General features: G+C 40.3%; 2 protein-coding genes across 5 annotated transcripts in view; both read right to left on the bottom strand.

The window, feature by feature from the left end:
* LOC111245794 (soluble guanylate cyclase 88E-like) overlaps window positions 1–20,347 on the bottom strand; it is a 60,031-nt gene that overhangs the window by 21,513 nt on the left and 18,171 nt on the right. Inside the window, exons 1-2 of one of the 4 annotated variants that reach the window (XM_086980455.1) lie at window positions 16,803–16,930; window positions 4,806–4,974 (exon numbers count right to left, since the gene is read on the bottom strand). In XM_086980455.1, coding sequence (XP_086836581.1) covers window positions 4,806–4,974; window positions 16,803–16,813 — 180 coding nt within the window. In that variant the 5' untranslated portion in view covers window positions 16,814–16,930. Of the gene's footprint in view, window positions 1–4,201; window positions 4,318–4,805; window positions 4,975–10,795; window positions 11,124–16,802; window positions 16,931–20,347 lie in introns of those variants that run through there. The other 3 variants (XM_086980456.1, XM_022794582.1, XM_086980457.1) reach the window with 3 other exon arrangements.
* LOC111245799 (2-amino-3-carboxymuconate-6-semialdehyde decarboxylase-like) lies at window positions 16,243–20,078 on the bottom strand. The gene has a single exon (XM_022794597.2). It carries the CDS (start codon window positions 19,880–19,882, stop codon window positions 18,860–18,862), a length of 1,023 nt encoding a protein of 340 aa, XP_022650332.1. The 5' UTR covers window positions 19,883–20,078; the 3' UTR covers window positions 16,243–18,859.

Here is a 20,347-nt window from a genome sequence, read left to right as displayed (position 1 = left end):
TACTTCAGACACCGCATCTCATGCCTATTCAGAGAAAATGAGCTCGCGTAAGAAACTGCCCGCAACAATGGTACTCTTCAATGCGTTTATTAATGCTCTTCAAGGCAGTATCAAACCGAATGACAAAAACTGCTTTGTCTGACCCACTCAGATCTCAGACCGTAACTATCTACCTACCTACAAGCTATTTCAGCGTTATACTAGGTGTATCCCATATTAACCAATATGTTTGTCTCCTATATGCTTTCTATATGGTTATGTTGAAAAATACAGAAAGAGAAGAGTGGCATAAAAAATGTTAGCACTCACATCAGCGACCTCACACATTCGGCGTAAGCGTCAGAGGGAAAGCCACTAAAGTACCTAAAGCAATCTGAGCAAGAGGAAATGTTTCCTGGCTATTGCTGATGGGCATATATGTCCAAGGGTACAACGGTGGAGAGATGAGCTGGAGAATCCTAGCTATAGCTTAAATATTTTTAGTCTACCAATAAGCCCGACCTTATTACAATACGTATATTCGAGGACACACTGACGCCAGCCTGCTTGGGTCATAGGTTTTGTTTCGTAAGCTTAAGAATAACAAATTTCACCTCGACTGTGTTGGCCTGAAATTAGGTGTCCGCATTAACACTGGTAAATATTGCTAAATCTAAATATGCAACTGACCTGATCTGCAGGCATTGTTTTGGAAGGTTTTGTTAGGTACTTGGGAGTTCATTATAAATATACCGATTGTTTAGTTTGATCGCTTCTTGTCGTCTGGTTAGAAATTACAAACGTTAGCCCGACTGCTGCTAGTAAATAAGAGGTGTAGCTAGCGACCAAAGGAGATGCTAAACGATATTTGCAATGGTAAGGCAGATTCAGTAGACCATTATCCGGGACGGCAGACCTACACCAACATTTCCTCTACCTTTGGACTTTTATTATTATTATGATTTTTTATTGCAATCTTCGTATAGCCAATCAGTACCCCTGTACAAAATTTTAGGAAAAAGCTGTCGCCTCCATCAGCATTCCAGGTGGCCTCAGCTCATCCAAGTTTGATATAAGCGAAGGCTACCACAAGCATTGTACAAATGCAACAATTTCACCTCAGTCTCATTAGTATCAGTATGACTAAACGAGTGAGATGTTAACCTGGATTTATCTTGACAAGCCTACCCTGCTCTGTACATAGGACGACAGTCACAGCCATATTGATGATAAAACAACTAGTTTGGCTTGTAGCTTTGAGAAACGAGAGCAAAATAAATTGTTCGTTAGATCTGATGGTCCTAGAGGTTCTGGCCAGATCGTCGCAACCTAGAACAGAGGCGACGTCCTTGCCATTTCGCACAATGACAGTCGTTACGCTAATGTAAGCTTGGAGTACTCATGGTCGTTGTGTAGTCGGATTTTTCTGTCATGCCTTAGCAAAGCTCTCTATGTTCACTTGACTGTACTTAATGCGTCAACGGAAATCTACGCGTTTCTGCAGCGCCATCCCGGGAGGTGACCCCGTCAACACATTTTCGACCCATAAGTCACCATGTGTGTGCGCGCGTTACTTGAGCAATTTCTTTAAAAGACGAAATCCCGTTTACCACTTGATTGACTAATGCAATGAGATTTCTACACGAATCATTCATTCGTTCGTTTCCATACTTTACATTCGTGACATCACTGCTAGGACACAGGCACTCCAATCTGGCCGTGACCGTTTTCACTCGGCTAGAATATGGAATATATATATATGCTAAGCATTAAACATCATTCATACTGTTAACAGCCTTAGTTCAGATACTTCGCCTAGAAATATAATGCGAAAGCTGCATTTGCCACCATCCATTGTACGCTCCTTTTTCTTCTGTAAGGACGTAGCTATCCAGCGTCAAGTGCTGAATATATGGATTTTTTTGCGTACCCGATCCAGAATACAGTGATCTAAAGACGTACACATATTTTTGTAGACTTCCTAAAGAAGCTATTGTTGCTCGTCATATAGACCGTGCTCGATCTTGGGTAGTTGTTAGTGTTCGAAGCATAAAAATGCTCTTATAACGTGACTTTGGTCTCCGTGAATAAATAAAAAATAGCGTTATTTGGACATCGCTCTCAAGGGAATTATATGTATCGAACATCAATGACTAGATAAGTTTGCCTCAGCCAATTGTGTTGGCGAAATACACGTTCCACGTTGGCCTGAGCTCGTTTCCCGAATACTAACGCAAATACTGCATCTTTAAAAACTATTATATTTATATACTCGGGAATGGTATTTTACCAATGACAGCTGGCATACATCCCACAACCGCGATACCGTTAACACAGCGCGAGGAAGGCCCATCTATTTCGCACGTCTTATAAAAGGTATAGTGCAATACGTATTTTGATACGTTCTACAGAAACGAGGTTCCCAGATTTGCCAACCATATCCAGCACTTACAGAATTGAAAACGATTGTTTGTCGTTCCGAATAGACACTGAACTATAGAATACGTTGCGAGCTTTACCCTGAGGTACTTTACGAAGCCCCAAATACTCTTCAGCTAAAAACCAACGTTTAAGCTGCAACGACTCAGCTGGTCAGAAGTCACTGCGAAGTCGCGCGTTTCATGGGTCCGCTATGGGCCAATTGCTGCAGTGATGAATAAACAGGTTCGAACGCCTTCGTTATTATGCTTCAGGTGCTAATATGCAAACCGCGGACAGCAAAGATGCTGAAGCTTGCAGAGCCGAGAAAGCCATTTTTAATTAACAGCTATTTTTTTTCCATGTAGCGCCCTCTTAATGTTACCCGTCGTGTCGAAACGATCTTATCTCAGATCCAGAATAATGCACCTACATTACAATAGCCAGTGGTGTCGAAGGAGTCTGTCTTCACAGAGTCACTGCTATATCGATCTCAATTTTACAATAAAATGTTTATTTACTTTTAAGTAACGCCCCTTGCTTATCTGCTACTGAATGGTTCCAAATGCCTGCCAACGTGTCGAGAAAAGTTGTAGGAACTACAATTTTAATATATGGCTGTGTGCTGTAGCCTTTCTGTTTCCGAAAATTCTTCTATGATTTATTAAACAATGTTGGCTCCAATAACCTCGACGAGAGGGCAAATAATATCATTTACTGCGAACTTGGAGTGATCATTTTGGGTCGAACTTTTATACCAAGATGAAGTTAAAAAAGAATTGGGTGATGATTACACGGAAGTTTTCCAACTTCAAAAAAATTGTCTAACGTTTACATATAGGTCGCTCTAAACCCGTTAGCTTTCTGAGTTAACGCGGGTAGAGAATACATTCAAGATTATCGACTAGTTTACCAAACGCGACTGGTCCAAACGATGATCTAGTAACGTGTCCACCGAGAAAAGAAGCTTTATGTTTCATATTTCTATAATCCTTAAACCAACTGTCGTACGCACAATCTTTGTTGAAATAAATCGTAAAGATAGAGCTACGCTTTAGCTGATAGTTCGTCAAAGATGGCGACAAACCATGTCGCCGCTCGTAGCAATGCACTATGTAGTATTAGAGATTTTGCTTGATAGTTAAAAGTGGACGCTTGAGTTTTCCCGTGAGCCTGTTTCAGTACGAGGTGATCCTAATTTCTATAATTCCGGATAAGGTCGTACTATGTTACGTCGATTCATGAGTAGAGAAACGTACTACTATATAATACCAATAGCTGAGGAGGCATAACAGATACATTTACGAATAAAACATCTCGGGTGGACTCCTCATGGGAAATTTTTTTTATAGAAACACAGTAGATATGGGGGTGAATCCTGACGTATTGAGCCTTATCTTATGACAAAAAGAATCTAATCAAGATCAGACTGGAGTCGTACACTGAGCACCCGATCCAATGTAAGAAGAAATCACACTTTCAAAGCATTTATACTTGGCGTGTACGTATATATTGTCTAAGTACACGATCTGTATACATATTGGATTAGTCTTCTATTAGATAATCTAAGCGGTTCTTTTTAAATTAAGGTGTTTTTGCGGAGAACATAGTTTCGCTGGGCCGTGAACAGTCAACTCCCCTTGGCACCTAGCATTCACTTTTGGCAGTTTAATAACCGCTTCACTTGCAAGAACGCTAATAGTAAAGGCCACTTGTATTCTTAAGCCTTCTTTAAGCCACGTGTTAAATCACAACTTCTCAGAAGATATAAAAGCGATAATTACAAGAATAATGATTTAAGAACCTAATCAGATAGAGGCATCTCGGACACGACCTGTATTCCAGGGAAAACCAGCCTTGCTTTGAAGTTAGGTATCGGACATATTTGATAAGAGCGGACATCCCCGCCAGGTGGTAGGTACGTGAAAAGCGGCCAAGAGTCGTTGAGTTGACTGGTCACTTTCGATGACATTGTTCATGAGGCACAGTCTCCATGAGTTTCATTGGGCAGCATTGATCCGGCGAGAGAGTGCAATCTACAATAGGTCCGACTGGAAACATTGTCAGTATAGGTTTACAAGTAGTATTTGTTTAACAACGGCGTACAGCTTGTTTGCATAGTTACTGAAACTGAGATTCATTATATAGATGATTAAGAGTACAAGGCTTCATCTTTTAGAGAGGAAATTTTAGCTATGTAAGGATGAGCACAAATGAACTCACTTCTTAAACATAATTTCTCATCTACAAGATACTTCCTTGTGTATGTTCTCATTCCGAGACATTTCTATACATGTGGGTCGTTTGCTAAAGCTTTCGATGGCCGTTCTCAGCTCAATTTCTACAAAGTTGCCCCGAATCACCCCATGCGCCTGGGCGAGTAAAGTAAGTCTCATAAATAAACTAACCTTACAGCTCTTTGCGACAATGCGATGAACGATATTATCCGGATAAATGTCGTGCGTTGTGAAGGAGGGCTGTTCCACTCTTGCTTGCCGACGAATCTCCGCCCACTTGTCCTCTCCGTAGACAGTAATGATGTATTGTCGAAGGTTTTCGAAAATTAAGCCGTACATTCTGTAACCGGAAAGCGTTTCAAAGATTTCCAATAATCTTATTTTACATAAAACGTACATATATAGACGACTCACTTGAAGCTTGAATTGACCAGCCCGAACGGAACCGCAGTTACACTTGAACTTGCTAACAATAATTGCTCTACGTGATACGTAAACTTAACGAACGAGTCAACGAAATCGGCATCAGCAATATTTTCCCTGGTAGGAACGTTAGCTAGATATAATTGTCTGCTCTTTATAAAAAAAGTACTTGCGAAAAACACTATTTTTTTCATACTGTACAGCTATTTTCTCGTAGTTTTTAAACAAACTATTTAGTTTCTAATGGCGGATAAAATAATACTGTTTTAAACGGATACGCTTTGTTCGACAAGAGCTTGCGGTTATCTACCTAATTTATTTATGGAAAATAATTAACCTTTCGACCTTAGTTCACTGACCGCAAACCGATCTATACGCGACCCGGCTTTTTCGGGAAAACAAAATGCAACGTCATAATTTTCAGAAAATCGTCTTCTTTGAGTAATAACGTCAAAAATATGAATAGGACTATGTAAAGTATAAGATTAGAATACAAGCACAGAACCCCTTTCAACCGTTCTTAGATAAACGAATTTCTATGTAGCACTAGAAATTGTCACAGTACGTGTACGTACGTACGTCTAGAGTTCGAATAATAACTGTGAATAGAACCGAGGAACCTCCTAGCCATAAACAAACCGGTCCACATCAATGTCTTGAACTTCACACCGGGAGACGGAGCACTTTATTTAGAAGCGCTGACTTAGTGCGATGGCTCGCCCGTGTCTGAAGCTGAGCAATGTGTTCCCATAAAATGAATCTGGGCGGACTCATTCGCTGTGGACGCCTCTGTTTATCGCGCCCTCATATTGCGTCTCGTTGCATGAACTTGTGAAGCTGTAGCAACAATAACAATAACAGTGGTAGCGTTTTCTTCCTGCTTTGCATTTTATCAACACTGCCATCCAATTGCTGTGCAGTACGAGAGTCGTTCTGTGTAAATTGCTAGTACTTTCAATTTGGCAGACGCTTTTGTTACGAATCGCCCACGGAAGTTACTTTGTAGCTTTATTGCCGTTTTTTTACAGTTGACTTTGTATACAGTTTACGTATTCCATGTACTTGTGTGTCCTGATCCCATTTCGCGTCCGGCAATGCCCATCCAGGTCGATCATCAGAAGACCCTTATCGACATATCGTTTTGGGTTAGAAAAGATACGGCAATTTTTTTTTTTGGCTATATATTTTCAAGTGAATAGAAAGAGGCGTTGCCTGTGACAATTTGATGAAAAATGAAATTATTTTTTGGTGTTTCCTTTCACCGATGTATGCATATGCTTCGTTTTCGTATACTGTGGTTTCGTATACGAGAGTCTGCTAACCCAGGGCAGCAGCGATGTCGACGAAAGTAAAAAGTTAAAGTATGAATTTCTTCATAACATGAAATGAGCAACAAGCGTGCTACTGACAAATGGCAACTTACTTGAGACCGAAATCCTCCCTCGTTCTATGAGCACCAGTGTTCTGGGCACGTTGCTTAAATCCTAAATGTATCGCCAGATTTTTACATTCTTTTATTATTGTGACGCTGGAAATTTATAATTTTATATTGGTAGAAGGCTAAGCGGTATTAGCTGGCAAACAAATACTTTAAAGCCTGCTTTATATAGTAGGAATATTATGAAAATATGTTGGTCATCTCTGCCGACATTTGTCATCTTCTATGAAGATCATTAGGTTGAATATTGAAGTGTTTCAAAGTGTATCTTATTCAAACGATGTTCACGGAATCATACATCTGAAGCGCTGTAGAAGTTTTCGATAAGAGTAAGATCTTTTAAGACCTAACTTTAGCAAGTGCAAGTTTCAGGAATTTATATTGTAAAACCATCTTGATCCCTTTCAGTTAGGGCAATTACAAGGAAATTAAGAAATCGAAAGTGTAAAAATCACCGAAAAAACACTTAAAAACAACACTTCAAATAGATAAGAAGATCTTCAGTCTGTCATTATCTATGTCTTATTTAATGTCAATTTCTAACCTTTCTCCTCACTACATTTATTACTATTAGTAATAAATGTTATTATTACAGTGTTGTTATTAGTAACCTGATTACGTATCGACATGGGCTACCACTATTCAATCGTATACATGGTAGGCTATTTTTTTTATGTTAGCCTCGAGAAAAAAAGCATTTAGTAATTAAATGAAGATATTTAAATGTGCCAGAACAGGAAAGCTGTTCTAATTGCGTGCACTGTTATGTGGCCTCTTGCAAATTTTACAACTTGGCTTTCCAATAAAGTTCCTACCTGAGCAAAAACACATAAAGTAAGTGTTACTTGTTGCAGTAAGAAGTTCCTTGTCTTCTAACAAATATAGCACATGTGGCCATGCGAAGCAGAAGCTACTTGGCTCCAAGTCTGGAAAGGTGCCCTCTACAATATACCGCACCATTTCGCAAATACGTATTCCCATAGGTGTGCCAGAGCTACGTTTAACATTAGCTTAATATGTGTTTAGAACTGGCTTGGCAGCACATAGGCATTTGATTAGACCGCTCTAGCGAATGGTACCATTTGTTTGTCCAGATAACGCGTGCTACGCTAAAATGTACTTGTATTGACGATACCGTCTAACGTTTTCGCTTCCTGTTCGAAAAAATCCTATACCAGGCATGTCCAGTAGGTGCCATAAAGTAGAATAAAGACGACAACTTGCCCGTAAAGAACAGTTGATTGCAAGAATCACAGCGCTCTGGGGGCTCGGGTCATAGGCTGTCCACAAGATCACCGTGGTGATATCCATTATGGGAGCAGCGAACGAAATGGTGCCCTCGGGTGACATGGGCACAGCGCAGAACAATCAGGAAATGGCTGACTGGGGATATCGAATCGGGCGAGCACAAGGCTAACACGACGAGAAAACCGTCGCGTTTCAATAGGGCTAAGGTTTCTTCTCCAGACTGACTTGAGAATACGTTCTATTTTACGTTCTCGTTGTACGTTGTTGCCAGTTTCAGCAATACTTAATATACACACCTCGCGCGTTAATATACACCTTTAATATACACGCACTTCTACAACCTGCTTTTGCGGCCTAATGTTTATTTACGACTTAACTTTCGCAACGATACTTATAGACGGATTCTTGCCATCAGTCTTGATCAGACGCATTTGTAATATACACATGAAATTTGCGTGAATAAAATATATGGGGTAGGCTATATAGATGTATTAGGTGTCGACTGCAGAGGACTATTTGCCAACAATGGAGCTCTCTACAGAGTTAAAAACAATGAAAGTAACACGATGTTTCACAACTTATTGAGGCAACATGTTTTCATCCTATAAAGTGCGACATGAACCCGACCAGGTATACGCTTCTGGTGTAGGCCTCCTTTGAATTCTTCAAGCCACTACGACTGATTCAATCAAAACAACGGAACACAGTTATTGTATGGCATGCCAACGCGTTTGGCCATTCAGACTGTATCATAGGCGCTATTTAGTACGGGTGGTGATCATGATTTTATATTGTCTCTTCTGTATTGCCCAGCGCAGAGCGGATGACGCAACACGCCGCATAAGAGCGATTGGATAAAATACATAGTAGTTATACGTATCATTATGAACGTACGTCGCGTTTCTATAGTGTGGAACTTTTTTAAAACTAATATTTAACATTATTTCACCCTAAACAGTACACGGGCACTGTCGCGTTCACAGAATTACACGCTATTTGCCTCTGTATAGTGCCTCGACTTCATTCTACCTTAAGTGGCTTGTGGCCGACTTCAAATTCACTTTGTCGTTAGCTGATGTAAATGTTGACGTCTACCCAGGATCATCTAATTGCGGTCACTGAAGAGACGGACCAGATCTTTCGTTATTCCTCAAAGGTATAGTTTTTCTCCACCATACAAATGAGTCGGGTGAGTGTCTGTCCCAGCTGCTTCGTACAGTTTCTATGCGCATTTGTCTCAAAAGGCGTCTTTTAGTTAAGCTAGGTTTGTTCTAGGGAGAGCCTGACGTTTCTACTAAAATGTTGGCCAATGCTAACCCATGCGAACTTTAGGTTCCTGCTCGCCGATAGTACTATTTAGGTCGATCTATTAATGCTCTGCGTAGATACAATACTGGTATACCCAAACAAAGCGAAACCCGATCGAGCTACCCGATGTATAACCTTCATGTAATGATTCATACGCTATTATTCTTCATTATGTGATACTTTTTACACACACATATAAACCGCGTTTGATCCAAATGGGTGATCCTTGAGAAAAGTTCATGTTTTTATAATTAAACGGAAATTTTCGTGAACGGTGAAGTCCGATCGTAACCTCTATAAAATTTTGTAGATGGTCAAATTGACTGTCAGTCATAGGCCTGATGTTAACTTGGAAAACAAAATAGGTCTAAGATTGCTCAGGACATTGGTCATCTGAGTCGCCTAAAGGCTCATTAATATACGTAAGTGTCCTCATAATGGCACAGTGGCAACGTGTTCGAATACTAAACCTAAGTATATATGGGGTGATTTACGTTCGAAATCGGGAGCTGATATAGTTTTTTTCCTGCTGGAAACCAGCAGTCTGTCAAGCAGCGGACGTATAATGTAGAAAAATTTCGATATCCGAAAGCTAGGCCAAGTTCCTCGTTACGGTAGACCTATCGGCGCACTTCGTCAATATAAAATACTGCTGGATGGTGAAGTATTCTGTAAAATGTGTTAGGGATGCGTACCCCTATCCCCCAACAAAAAGGTAATTGTCGTTCCCCTTGTCAGTGTTCCATTGCTGTGCCAAAAATAAAATTCCTGTCTATTTGTATTTCTCAAACACAGCCCATCTAAATTTGCCTGTATGTTCATTCGGCCTTCCACACATACACACGGTTGATTTGCGCGCGCAGGCGCCACAGCCGGTCCTAAAAGCGAGAAATGTCGCAACGGAACTATATGAGATACATGCGTACGACTTTTATAAATGAATAACGCTTTGTGTGAGCGGTCTCAAATAGTATCGCTTCATGCTCTCAAAGAGTATATGTTTTCAATTTCCACACTGGGTTCTACACAACATTTGTAAAAATTTATGTTTATTCTGTTCTATTTAGATTCTGTAAATATCCTGTCTTTTTTAATGCGTTTAGATTTCTTTTACAGATATGTTAGTCTTATTCTTTAAAGGCCATGGCTATGACCCTAGAAGAAGGCCCTATGACTTCGAGAAACAACGCTCTGTTTTGAAGGCTAAACTGATTATTTGTACAAGCAATACTGGTTAAAGATCTAAACCGAGCTTAATTAACATGCAAAAATAAACAGTTTTTTGTAAGACAAAGAAAGACATTTCGAGAGCTATTTTAACAGGTCAAAAATAGCAAGGGGCTCCGTATTAATTATATCGTTTACGCGCTTTTGGGCAGTCAATGTTGCCCCGCCACCATTATCTAGAGACAGACACAAATCATTGGCAGATGCTCATACTATTTGCATACTATATATATTCCTCCCATGGACTGTCAGAGCACTTTGTTCTATGACGACGCGTTCGTACATTATACATTGCCGCTACTAGTTAATAGCTGGCGTTCTGTAAATTAAAAGTTTTCTTGCATAATTTGGCACAAAAGAAGCGTCCGACCGGGAACTAGGACGACAGCCGTTTAATGAGCTTTTACCTGATGATTTGAAAAGATGTTCCGTCACTAAATTGCTCTGCTGGCGCCTAAGCTACTGCCGTGTATACTTATTTCCTGAAAGTATGTGCTCGTAGTGGCCCGAAACTTACCTAAAGGTGTTTCGTTGTCCTTTTTTATCCGGCCGCTAAAGGTGATTATCTGTCAGCGGCAGTCGAAATCAACAAAATGCTAACAGACTGTAGAAGTAAACATGCAGAACACATACGAAAATACAGATTTCAGCCTTGTCAGTATGTTTTCCAATACATTTCATTAATTATAGATGTAAAATATTACTAGTCTCTTCTCTGTTTCCTTATAGCCATTATAAGCCTAGCCAGACAAAGAGCCTTGTTAGGACTTTAGAAACCTCGTTCGGTAATCATTGCTTCTAATTTTTTCACCCGTTCTCGATCTTCTCTGACTCTGTCGTCATCGTTTGCTCATTCCAAAAGCCGTAAATTCTAGCTGGCAGTGAAACAGTTTAGTTACACGCGTCTGTAGACCGGTCATTGCTGATAGTTTCTGGAAGACCTAGTAAATATTGCATGAGAAAGGGATAAACCAACTGTAGAGCAGTTACCACCACTTTTGCTCTCGTTTATCTAGCTGGCTAGACATTTCATAGATAGAAGGATAAATTCAAGTAATTGCCATATCTCGATAGTTCCACTTATTATGTACATTTCCACTCAACGCAATTTCATTGTACGAAAGTATAGTGTTATTTTTTAAACTCTTACTGTATACATATGAGTACATTATAGATTTATTAATTTACAAAAATTGTGTAGAACTTATCATACCGTTGCCAACTTGAACGTTGAACTTATCATACCGTACCCAAGCTTTATATAAACGACTGTACTTTAATTCATTTTTTTCTAATGAACTTATCTCTAACAGGACTACCTTACACAAATTACATTGCATATTGGAAAGGTTGTACCTAGCCCTCAATGGAATAGAACTGGGAACAATCCTAGCTTTCGCGTATTAGGCCGACAAACACTAAAACAGTTATTGGGGATTACTACTTTTTCCGGCTTCTTGTTTGCTAGTGTGCCCACATTTTTCCATGATGAATTTTTACATGCGTATAAGAAATAAGCTTTGAGATGCAGCTTTGTAGCAAATGGCACGTTAATTGAAAACCCTATCGATAGAATAGCTATTGTATTGCATCGTATGATGATGATTCTATGTATTGTTTGTCTTCGTTACCCATTTTGCAGTGGACCGCAATGACACTGTAAATGGGCGCGTCGCTACGCGTGCTTGTAGGTACGGTTATCGCTTAGCTAAGTTGGTTGTCTGTTGCTTCGTACCGTCGTGCTGCTTTGCTCGAGTAGGAACAATTGGGTTCGTGGGCGTTGATACTTGTTCTGAGGGGAGTGGACAATATTGCCACTCGTTGGATGTATGACTCCGCCTTGTTATACGGCTAAGGACACACTGTGATAGTAATGACGTATTCAGTATTATGAGGTAGCCACTGCAGTTTCATTAGCGACCATCGGACGCTGCACTCATCGTAACGTTCTAATTGCTTGCTTACATGCAGACACGTTACTGGCAATATCGAGCTAATAATGGATCGAAGTGAAGGCTGAGAAAAATCAATACCTTTCTTGTACTAGCAAGTTGTACAATCATCAAAAATAAACAGTAGCTATCTTAGTAGTAGGTCCCTAAGTATAATATTTCTTGCCGAATGCACTAAACACAAAAAAAAAACAGGATGTTAATTAAGTTAGTAGTGTGTATATGTACACATATATATATATATATATATATATATATATATATATATATAAGATCTATAATATAAAAAGAAGAGTGGTGAAGTAACGTCCACGTTGAGAAGAGAGGGACTGCCTACACGTGAGATGTGAAGTTTGACAAAGTAAAAAAATTGCGCGCAGCATATTGCAAAGCAACAGGAAAAACAACATTTCATCATAGTTCATTAATGCCTTGCAGACGCTTCGGCTGACGTTGGACCCGTCTAAGCTCGACAGGGCTTCAGGACAACCTCACTCGCTCACAACGGCTTTATTCTGATACTCTCTATTCATCGTATCGTAGCGTTTTACTAAGGAGCGCAAAAAAAGCGTAAGGATAAAATGGCATGTGTCAGATCTTTTTTATCTGATCTAACGAATATCAATAGTTTATGGTAGTAACAATTGTTCGATAACTATGTAGACACTATATTAGTAACACGCCTGAAATAACAAATATAATAATAACATTTACTTATCGGCTATAAATTGCATGCATCACACTGTTGTATTACAGATATCCTCCTGTGTTAGAATTAGTCCGCCTTATCAGACTTCATTCAGGATAAGAACTAATATCGTAGAACAACATTGTTAAATATTCCAATCTTCATCTAGAACAAACACATTTAATATATCGCCAGGAATATCCCTAGCATCATTCTTCAGCGAAGGAGCATTTGATAATGAAGTGTGTGCTACGTTTGTTGTGGCTGTTACGTGATCTCGCTTTCCGTTTTTCGCGATTTATGTCATGTAACACAGAAACGGAACCGATTCTTTTTTTTCTCAGTATAGATTAGAAGCGTCTCTGCCTCGTCAGATTAGTTACATTTTGCTGGCGAAAGATACTGTAAGAAACAACTGTGTTTGTTAGACGTCATTACGTCAAACGGAATCGTGTGCCATACTTGAGTCGGCTACATGCGCCGTTGTGAGAGTTCGCGTCCACGGTACAGCCGAGACAACAGGTGTTCTCAGCTCTGAAAAACTTGATTTGCGATTACGCTTTTCATAGGAACGATACCTGCCAATTTTTCTGCGCCACTACTCGACTTCGCTTCCAACACAATGCGAGTACTAACTAAAATGCCTCGGAAAAACAGGACCTTAGAAAAAACATGCCGTTAACATAACTCTTTTGAATTTACAGCTGCTGGGCAAAAACTCCAGACGCTGCGGATCTATTGGCTCACTGTTTTTGGGACAGTCGTTAGCTTCTCAAAAAAAAGCTCCCGTTCGTAATTTCGATGATGGCTTGTCTTCATAGTGCTTATATTACAAGAGCTGTTATATAGAAATCCCACAATAAGTCTAGCAAGAGTTCCAAACGTGCCTATGAATATCTACGTATATGCAGGCCATCAACATTAAATTTACACACGAGTTATGGTACAGTCACACTGCCATGTATCTGACTGGCAGGGTGAGAGTATCTAGCGCTTTTTTTTGCGAAAATAATCTATCCAGCTTCTTCCGTTTGGATACGAATGAACACTTGCATTACTTCATGCTATAGAGTTCACTGTAGATGTGTAAATTAAATGCACAGGATCGCCTCATCCTGATTGTTGACACAATCTTATACTCAACCTCCCCGGAAACCTCTTTTTTTTTTCATGCTCTTATCAGAGTCCGACGCTGAAATCGCCTCTTAAAAAGTGTCTCTATGACAATGCTGTACATTGATGTAGTTTCATATTTAGATAGCAATAATCTGCGTTTACAAGGTCAAGTTGTCATCCAAATATCAGAGCTTATATAGGAACTAAATAAAGTATTAAAAAAGTATCCGAATTTTCGGCACTAACACCGTCCCTGCTTCTGAAGTCACCTTTATATAAATAAGCAGAACGATGTCTGGAGGAATATGTTTGAGTATCGAACGAATCAAATGGTCGTAATCGCTCGCTCGCTCGCTCGCTCGCTCGCTCAGTCGTTAATAGGACATCTTCAACAGAACAATGGTAAAAACCTTGTTGCAGTGTGGATCCCTAACAGTTCATAAACGTCAAACTTAGAACTGCTCATTTGGTACCTATCCACAGCCACATTTCCCTTAGCCCCATTGCCAAGACGAAATTCTAAGATAGGCAGGCCCGATTTGTTTGCTAGAAGCTGTTTACAGGTATAAATAAACTTATTTAAAGTTCTATACTGCTACGGGATGCCCGCCTCTTCTACCACAGGAAACAAACCACATTTTTAGGCAAAAAAAATTCTATAGAAGCAAATAACTGGTTCAATTATACTCTCGAACGTACATGGCACTTGTTAGACAAGTGTTACAGCAATCTTAACTTAGATAATCGCTTTTGCTTGTCTGATTACTTGGTCGGTTAACTTTCAGGACACAGTTTGAACCTAAAACTCGTCTACTGGTCTATTACTATATATATATATATACTATCTATATACTGTACGGGTGTTTACGACAAACAAAGGACACTCGATGATGCCGTTATAGTGTATGATAGAAATCCCTCTGCTTTGTTGTCTCTTTCTATAGATAAAGTTTTTGAGGCTGTTAATTTCACTACTCACATATCGATTTTATTAACCTGTGACCCTGTCGAACACAGAGACTTCACGCTAGATATATATTACATGTTAATTTCAGGCGATTCACAGAACAAAGCACCCGTTTAAATGTTATTCCGAATTATTAGTCTGACGGATGCACGGTATGCGTCATATACAGTCAATAGCATCGGTTAACTTAGATAGTTACTAACTTCTGTACAAACAAGACATACGCGTTCAATAGCGCTTGATTGAGCTGAACTACGCTCTCCGGTGGAAATCTGTACCCATGTATTCCCCGTCCGCAAACTCTTGCTTTAAATAAAGCTATCGCTTATTTCCTTTTCAGCATACCTAGCATTCGTTAAACTATGCGATAGATATTGTAATCGAAGACAGCCTACATACATAACTACGCCTTGTACAGGCGTATCTTATTCTCGACCTTGCACGAGTAGAAGTGCTTTCCGCAGGCCTCGTGCATCTGGAGTGCCGAAGGGTATCAACAAAGGCCCCCGCTATGCTTGACCTTTACCCACATCCGTGCATTCGGTAGCTAGGTAAGGCGATAACATTATTTGGATGAGTGTAGTTAGCAAACTTAAGTTACCCTAGCAGAACAAAATGGAAGAATCGTAATGCGACATTGAAGTAGGCGTTAAGATATGGCCATCTATCCTGAAGTACAAAAAAATATGCGACCATAGCTGTCATGACATGAGCAACACCTTAAGTAGAAACTAAATCCTCGTTAAAAAAAAGCATCCATGACAGAATAACCGGTCTAGTAATACCAATAACGTCCTCATCGCCTTCGAACAAATTTAGATTATTTTCTTTCAAAACGTTATAATTTTTTTTGGATCATTTAAAATTAAATTTTCAGTTTCGCCTAATTAAGCGTTTTCGATATCATTTCAAAAGAAGAGTTTCGAACAACGGCAAAAACCCTAGTAGAGACTGCTCTAGAGAGAGATATAGAATAATCAATGGGCAGTACGGATACCAGAGTGGTCGTTTGCAGTAGTGACCTTTAGCAACCTTGCCTAGGGACTGCGTATAATGGGATAATTTTTTTGCTGTCCACTGCAAAGTACATAGTTCTATATCATCCGTATGGGGGTGGAAAAAATAGAAACGAAGTAACCCTTATCGTTATGAGACCAGGATCTTAGCTCTAGGAGACCTTCATGGTTCACTATAGCAGACAGAGGTAATTCGCCCTTAAGCAGTAAGCAAAGTCACTGAACTTTCGTTGTTATCGAAAATGTTGCCCATAGGCACGATGCCTACTCAGCCACTGGGGGACTTTATTGATTCTGTTTTGTAGTTCACCTTTTCCGTGCTTATCTTTATTGGACAGTGTACATCCTCTGCATGGCCATAGCACCTGACTGTTCGGGCCTCATTTTAGTCAACAAGGGTTGGCGCTGTCAAGCAATAGAAAGCTGTGCGTCGATTTATCTTGAACGAATAGATAGTTTATATCACAGTACTGATATTTTACAATTTACCCGCATCATAAAAGATAATAGAAAAAGCAGGGTAACAGCATCAGGTAGCTGCGGAAATAATTCACAGTGAGAGCTTCACGCACTCGTTATACCATATAGATCTTTCTGTTGTCGACCAATATCTTAAGCAAACTATATGCTAACAAGTCTAGAAAACAGTTTACGGTACAATCATTGAGCTCGCTAACTGTATCAAATACAAAAACATCAATTTGTGTACTTACTCGCCCAAAATATATGCCTCACTGCTTCTATACTACGCTATAAAAAGTAAGCTTGACTTGTTTTTGACATACTCGCATGTCATATTCCTTCCAGCGTTAGTGGCAATAGTCGATCCGTTTCGAAGATGAAGAGTCTTAAATCTCGTTGTTCAAAGAAGACAGCGGAACTTGTGTTGTGATGATGGAGCTTCAGCAATTTTTGCAACAGTATTGAAGACCGGAACTGTCTCCATATACCTATATACAGGCATTCGAAATGGACCGCCAATATTGCGTTGATGACATGTATCTCCTTGAAACGTTCGTAGCATGCATGAAGCACGTGTGCTGCCCTAACACATACAACTAGAATCACAGTGTCGTATCACATGTACATAACAACAATCTGTCACACAAAATATGGTCGTCTCGTGCGTAGGTTCATCTAGCCAATTTACACCGTTACAGGTTTCAAAAATCATGTGGTCGACTCTAAAAGAATGAATATCTGTGTCCTCGTGCTGTTGGTGTGTGCGGGTGTACAACTTCTGCACTCGAAAAATTTTAGCCTGTGGCGTACATATAAGGTTCGAAGGGCGCGAAAAATACATTTACTTGTATACGAGCAAGAGTCAGAAATAATACCATACTTTACACAGTCAACTCGGTTCACGCATCTGTCGGATCGGCTTTGCATTTCATCGGCAATAGCAAATACGACAGCTGCCTATGGGCATTTAGTTGATTCGGCTCAATGTACAACAAAGCGTACGAACGAGCCTCTAGCTTTATGTTCCGTCGTACTGCCGTTTTACATATTACCACCCTTAATTGAGAATATTCCGAGAGAAACTCAAGATCAAGTAGTCTTGATATATGTAGCATTCATAATTAGCGCAGATCGGGTGCTGTTTCAAAGTGGTGTTGAATGCAGAATTGGGAGTATCTGTATTAGGGTGATATTCCCTAATATTGGATGAAACAAGCGTCCCTCATACTTGGTTGAGAACTCATAATTGGAGTATGCTACTATTGAATAAAACAGATTCGAGGAAAGCAACTGAATTACAATGACAGATGTCTAAAATGAGAATGTTTCTAGTTAGCTTACATCAAGTGAAGTCACTCTTCATGTCTTTCGGTTGGTTCTCATCAGTGAAGCTTAGCGTCCTATCGATCGGACGGTTTTCTGTTCTAATCTATAGTTGAAGCCAGTTGCCAGATATTCAAATTAATAGACACTATTTCTTGTCGACCTTAAAACGACCTTTATTAAAGCTACCGGAACTTTTGGTTTTCACGTGGTAAGATCAGAAGTTATTTATTATTCTATTAAATTTCGCTTTCGATTCTCAAGCTAGCAGAAATTTTAGAAAACCTGTTATACACAACTATTTATAGAAAGCCAGTCTGACAAAACTCGTCGAAGACCTACAGCGTAGTTGACCTGCACACTATTTCTTACTTTCTCAATCACTAATTCGGCATCCTTTCACAAAAGCGTGCAAAAATGTTTAAGATACTAGCCCCCTGTTACACGGCGCTGCTGAGGAGAGGGCTCTCAGGACACATGGATTTCATTCCTAGGACTTTTAAATTTCCAAGCATTAATATTACCGCATACGAGTAGTAAATGCATAGAACTGCACGAAGACATCCACCGCGTACTAAACAATACATATATGATCACATTAATCATGTACTTAATAGTACTTAATAGAAAAAACTACAGTATAATTATACATGAATAAATTCTGTAAAGGACAACACGTACGATCCAGATTCCGCTTACCAATCATATTTTGTGCTATATTTCATTGATGATGGCTTCTCGCCGAAAAAACATCGTTAATTCCAGAGCCTGCACGTCGCAAGGTCGCGTTGCGTTTAAAAACCAAACGGCCACTAGCTTAAGCATTTAATGAAACTATCATCACAGTATAGCATACATCTGTGAACGTTAATTAACTAAAGCTCGGTTCTTTCCTACGTCGCCGAACACTTGCAGGGTATGATCGGATTCATCTTCAGCGCGTGAACACGTTCGCAGCATATTTTCACACAAGCAGAACAAACTACTGTGTTTGTCGCGTACGGATCGCGTACGTTGAACCTTGATTTCAATCAGATCAGTTATACTATGATCCTCATCAAATCGAGCTAAGCTGTAGACCTAGAAATTCAGCTCCGTTTCGCCAAAGAAGCTTCTCACGAAGTTCGTCTGCGATTCGGGCTCTCTCAACTAAAGCCCCTGGCCGCTCAGTCTCACCTAAGGGGAACGGATAATCGCTACCGAAGCATACGCGGTCCTCTCCAATAACATCAATAAGAAACTTCAATGATCGCTCATCATGCACGAGTGCATCAGTATAAATGCGGCCGATATACGAACTAGGAGGATTTATATTGTCGACAGCACACAGGTCGGGTCGGCACTTGAAACCGTGCTCGATCCGGCCCAAGGTGTAAGGAAACGAACCGCCCCCATGGGCGAAACAGAATTTCAGTTTCGGAAAACGCTCTAGAACGCCGCCAAAAAGCACACAGCAGATTGCGTGCGCAGTCTCTGCTGGCATCCCGACCAACCAAGGCATCCAGTACTTCTTATTGCGTCCGTCCAATTGCATATCCCAGGGATGCACAAATATGCTAATGCCAAGCTCCTCGGCTAGTTTATAGAATCGGTCGAGCTTAGGAGAGTTCAGATCCCAGTCGTTGATATGCGATCCGATCTGAACACAATTCATGTTGTGTTCTTTGTGCACCCGTTGTAGTTCAATGGCAGCTAAGTTAGGAGATTGGAGTGGGACAGTCGCTATTCCAATGAAACGATCCGGATATGTGTTTACTACGACAGCAATATGGTCATTTAGGAAGCGGTGGAACCATAAAACATCTTCACCTTTAGCCCAGTAGTTAAACAATACAGGAACCGTCGACAAGGCCTGAATCGTTACTCCGGTAGCGTCCATCTCACGGATACGTTGGGCAGGATCCCAAAGATTGCGCTGGACTCGGCGAAAGAACTTCCCGTCATCGTAACGCATCTCATAATTGCCATCGTCAAGTTTATGCATTTGCACCCAGCCGCCATAACCGAACTTCAATTTAAGGCTAGGCCATGTTTCCGGCAAAATGTGTGCGTGCAGGTCAAGCTTGGTAACAGAGGCCATTGTGCCGTAACTGTGATCTTCTCCGAGCGGATCAAGCTAAAGTTTCGTCAGTTAAGCGGCAATTAGTTGCTCTTTTCTATCCTTTTAGCGTTACTGAACCAGTGTCATCGACAACTGCTTTCTCGTCTGCATAATGATGAGGCCAGCTTGACCGTTGAGCATAGCGTTACTGAGGAAGTTGTGCAGCGAATGGCGACGACAGCGCCAAAGTGTTTACAACTGAGAATGAACTAAAGAAAAAAAAAAAATGGGAAACTGTTGTAAACTACACCTGCACCGCTATTTTCCTTTACTGGTCTAGTCAGTCTTACTGTCTACAGTCTTTGTCACGTTCTTGGCAGGACTATACAATATGTCCAGCAAAGACCGCCGGTACCTGGATCCAAGTGAGATTCTCAACGTGCGTATCCATCAAAGGTCATAGCATAATTTGACCTGGAGGCCTATATCGTGTTAACGATCGAA

Source organism: Varroa destructor, unplaced genomic scaffold, assembly GCF_002443255.2.
Source record: "Varroa destructor unplaced genomic scaffold, Vdes_3.0 BEIS01000002.1, whole genome shotgun sequence".
Classification (NCBI taxonomy): Eukaryota; Metazoa; Arthropoda; class Arachnida; order Mesostigmata; family Varroidae; genus Varroa; species Varroa destructor.
This window is presented reverse-complemented; position numbering and strand designations above follow the sequence as displayed.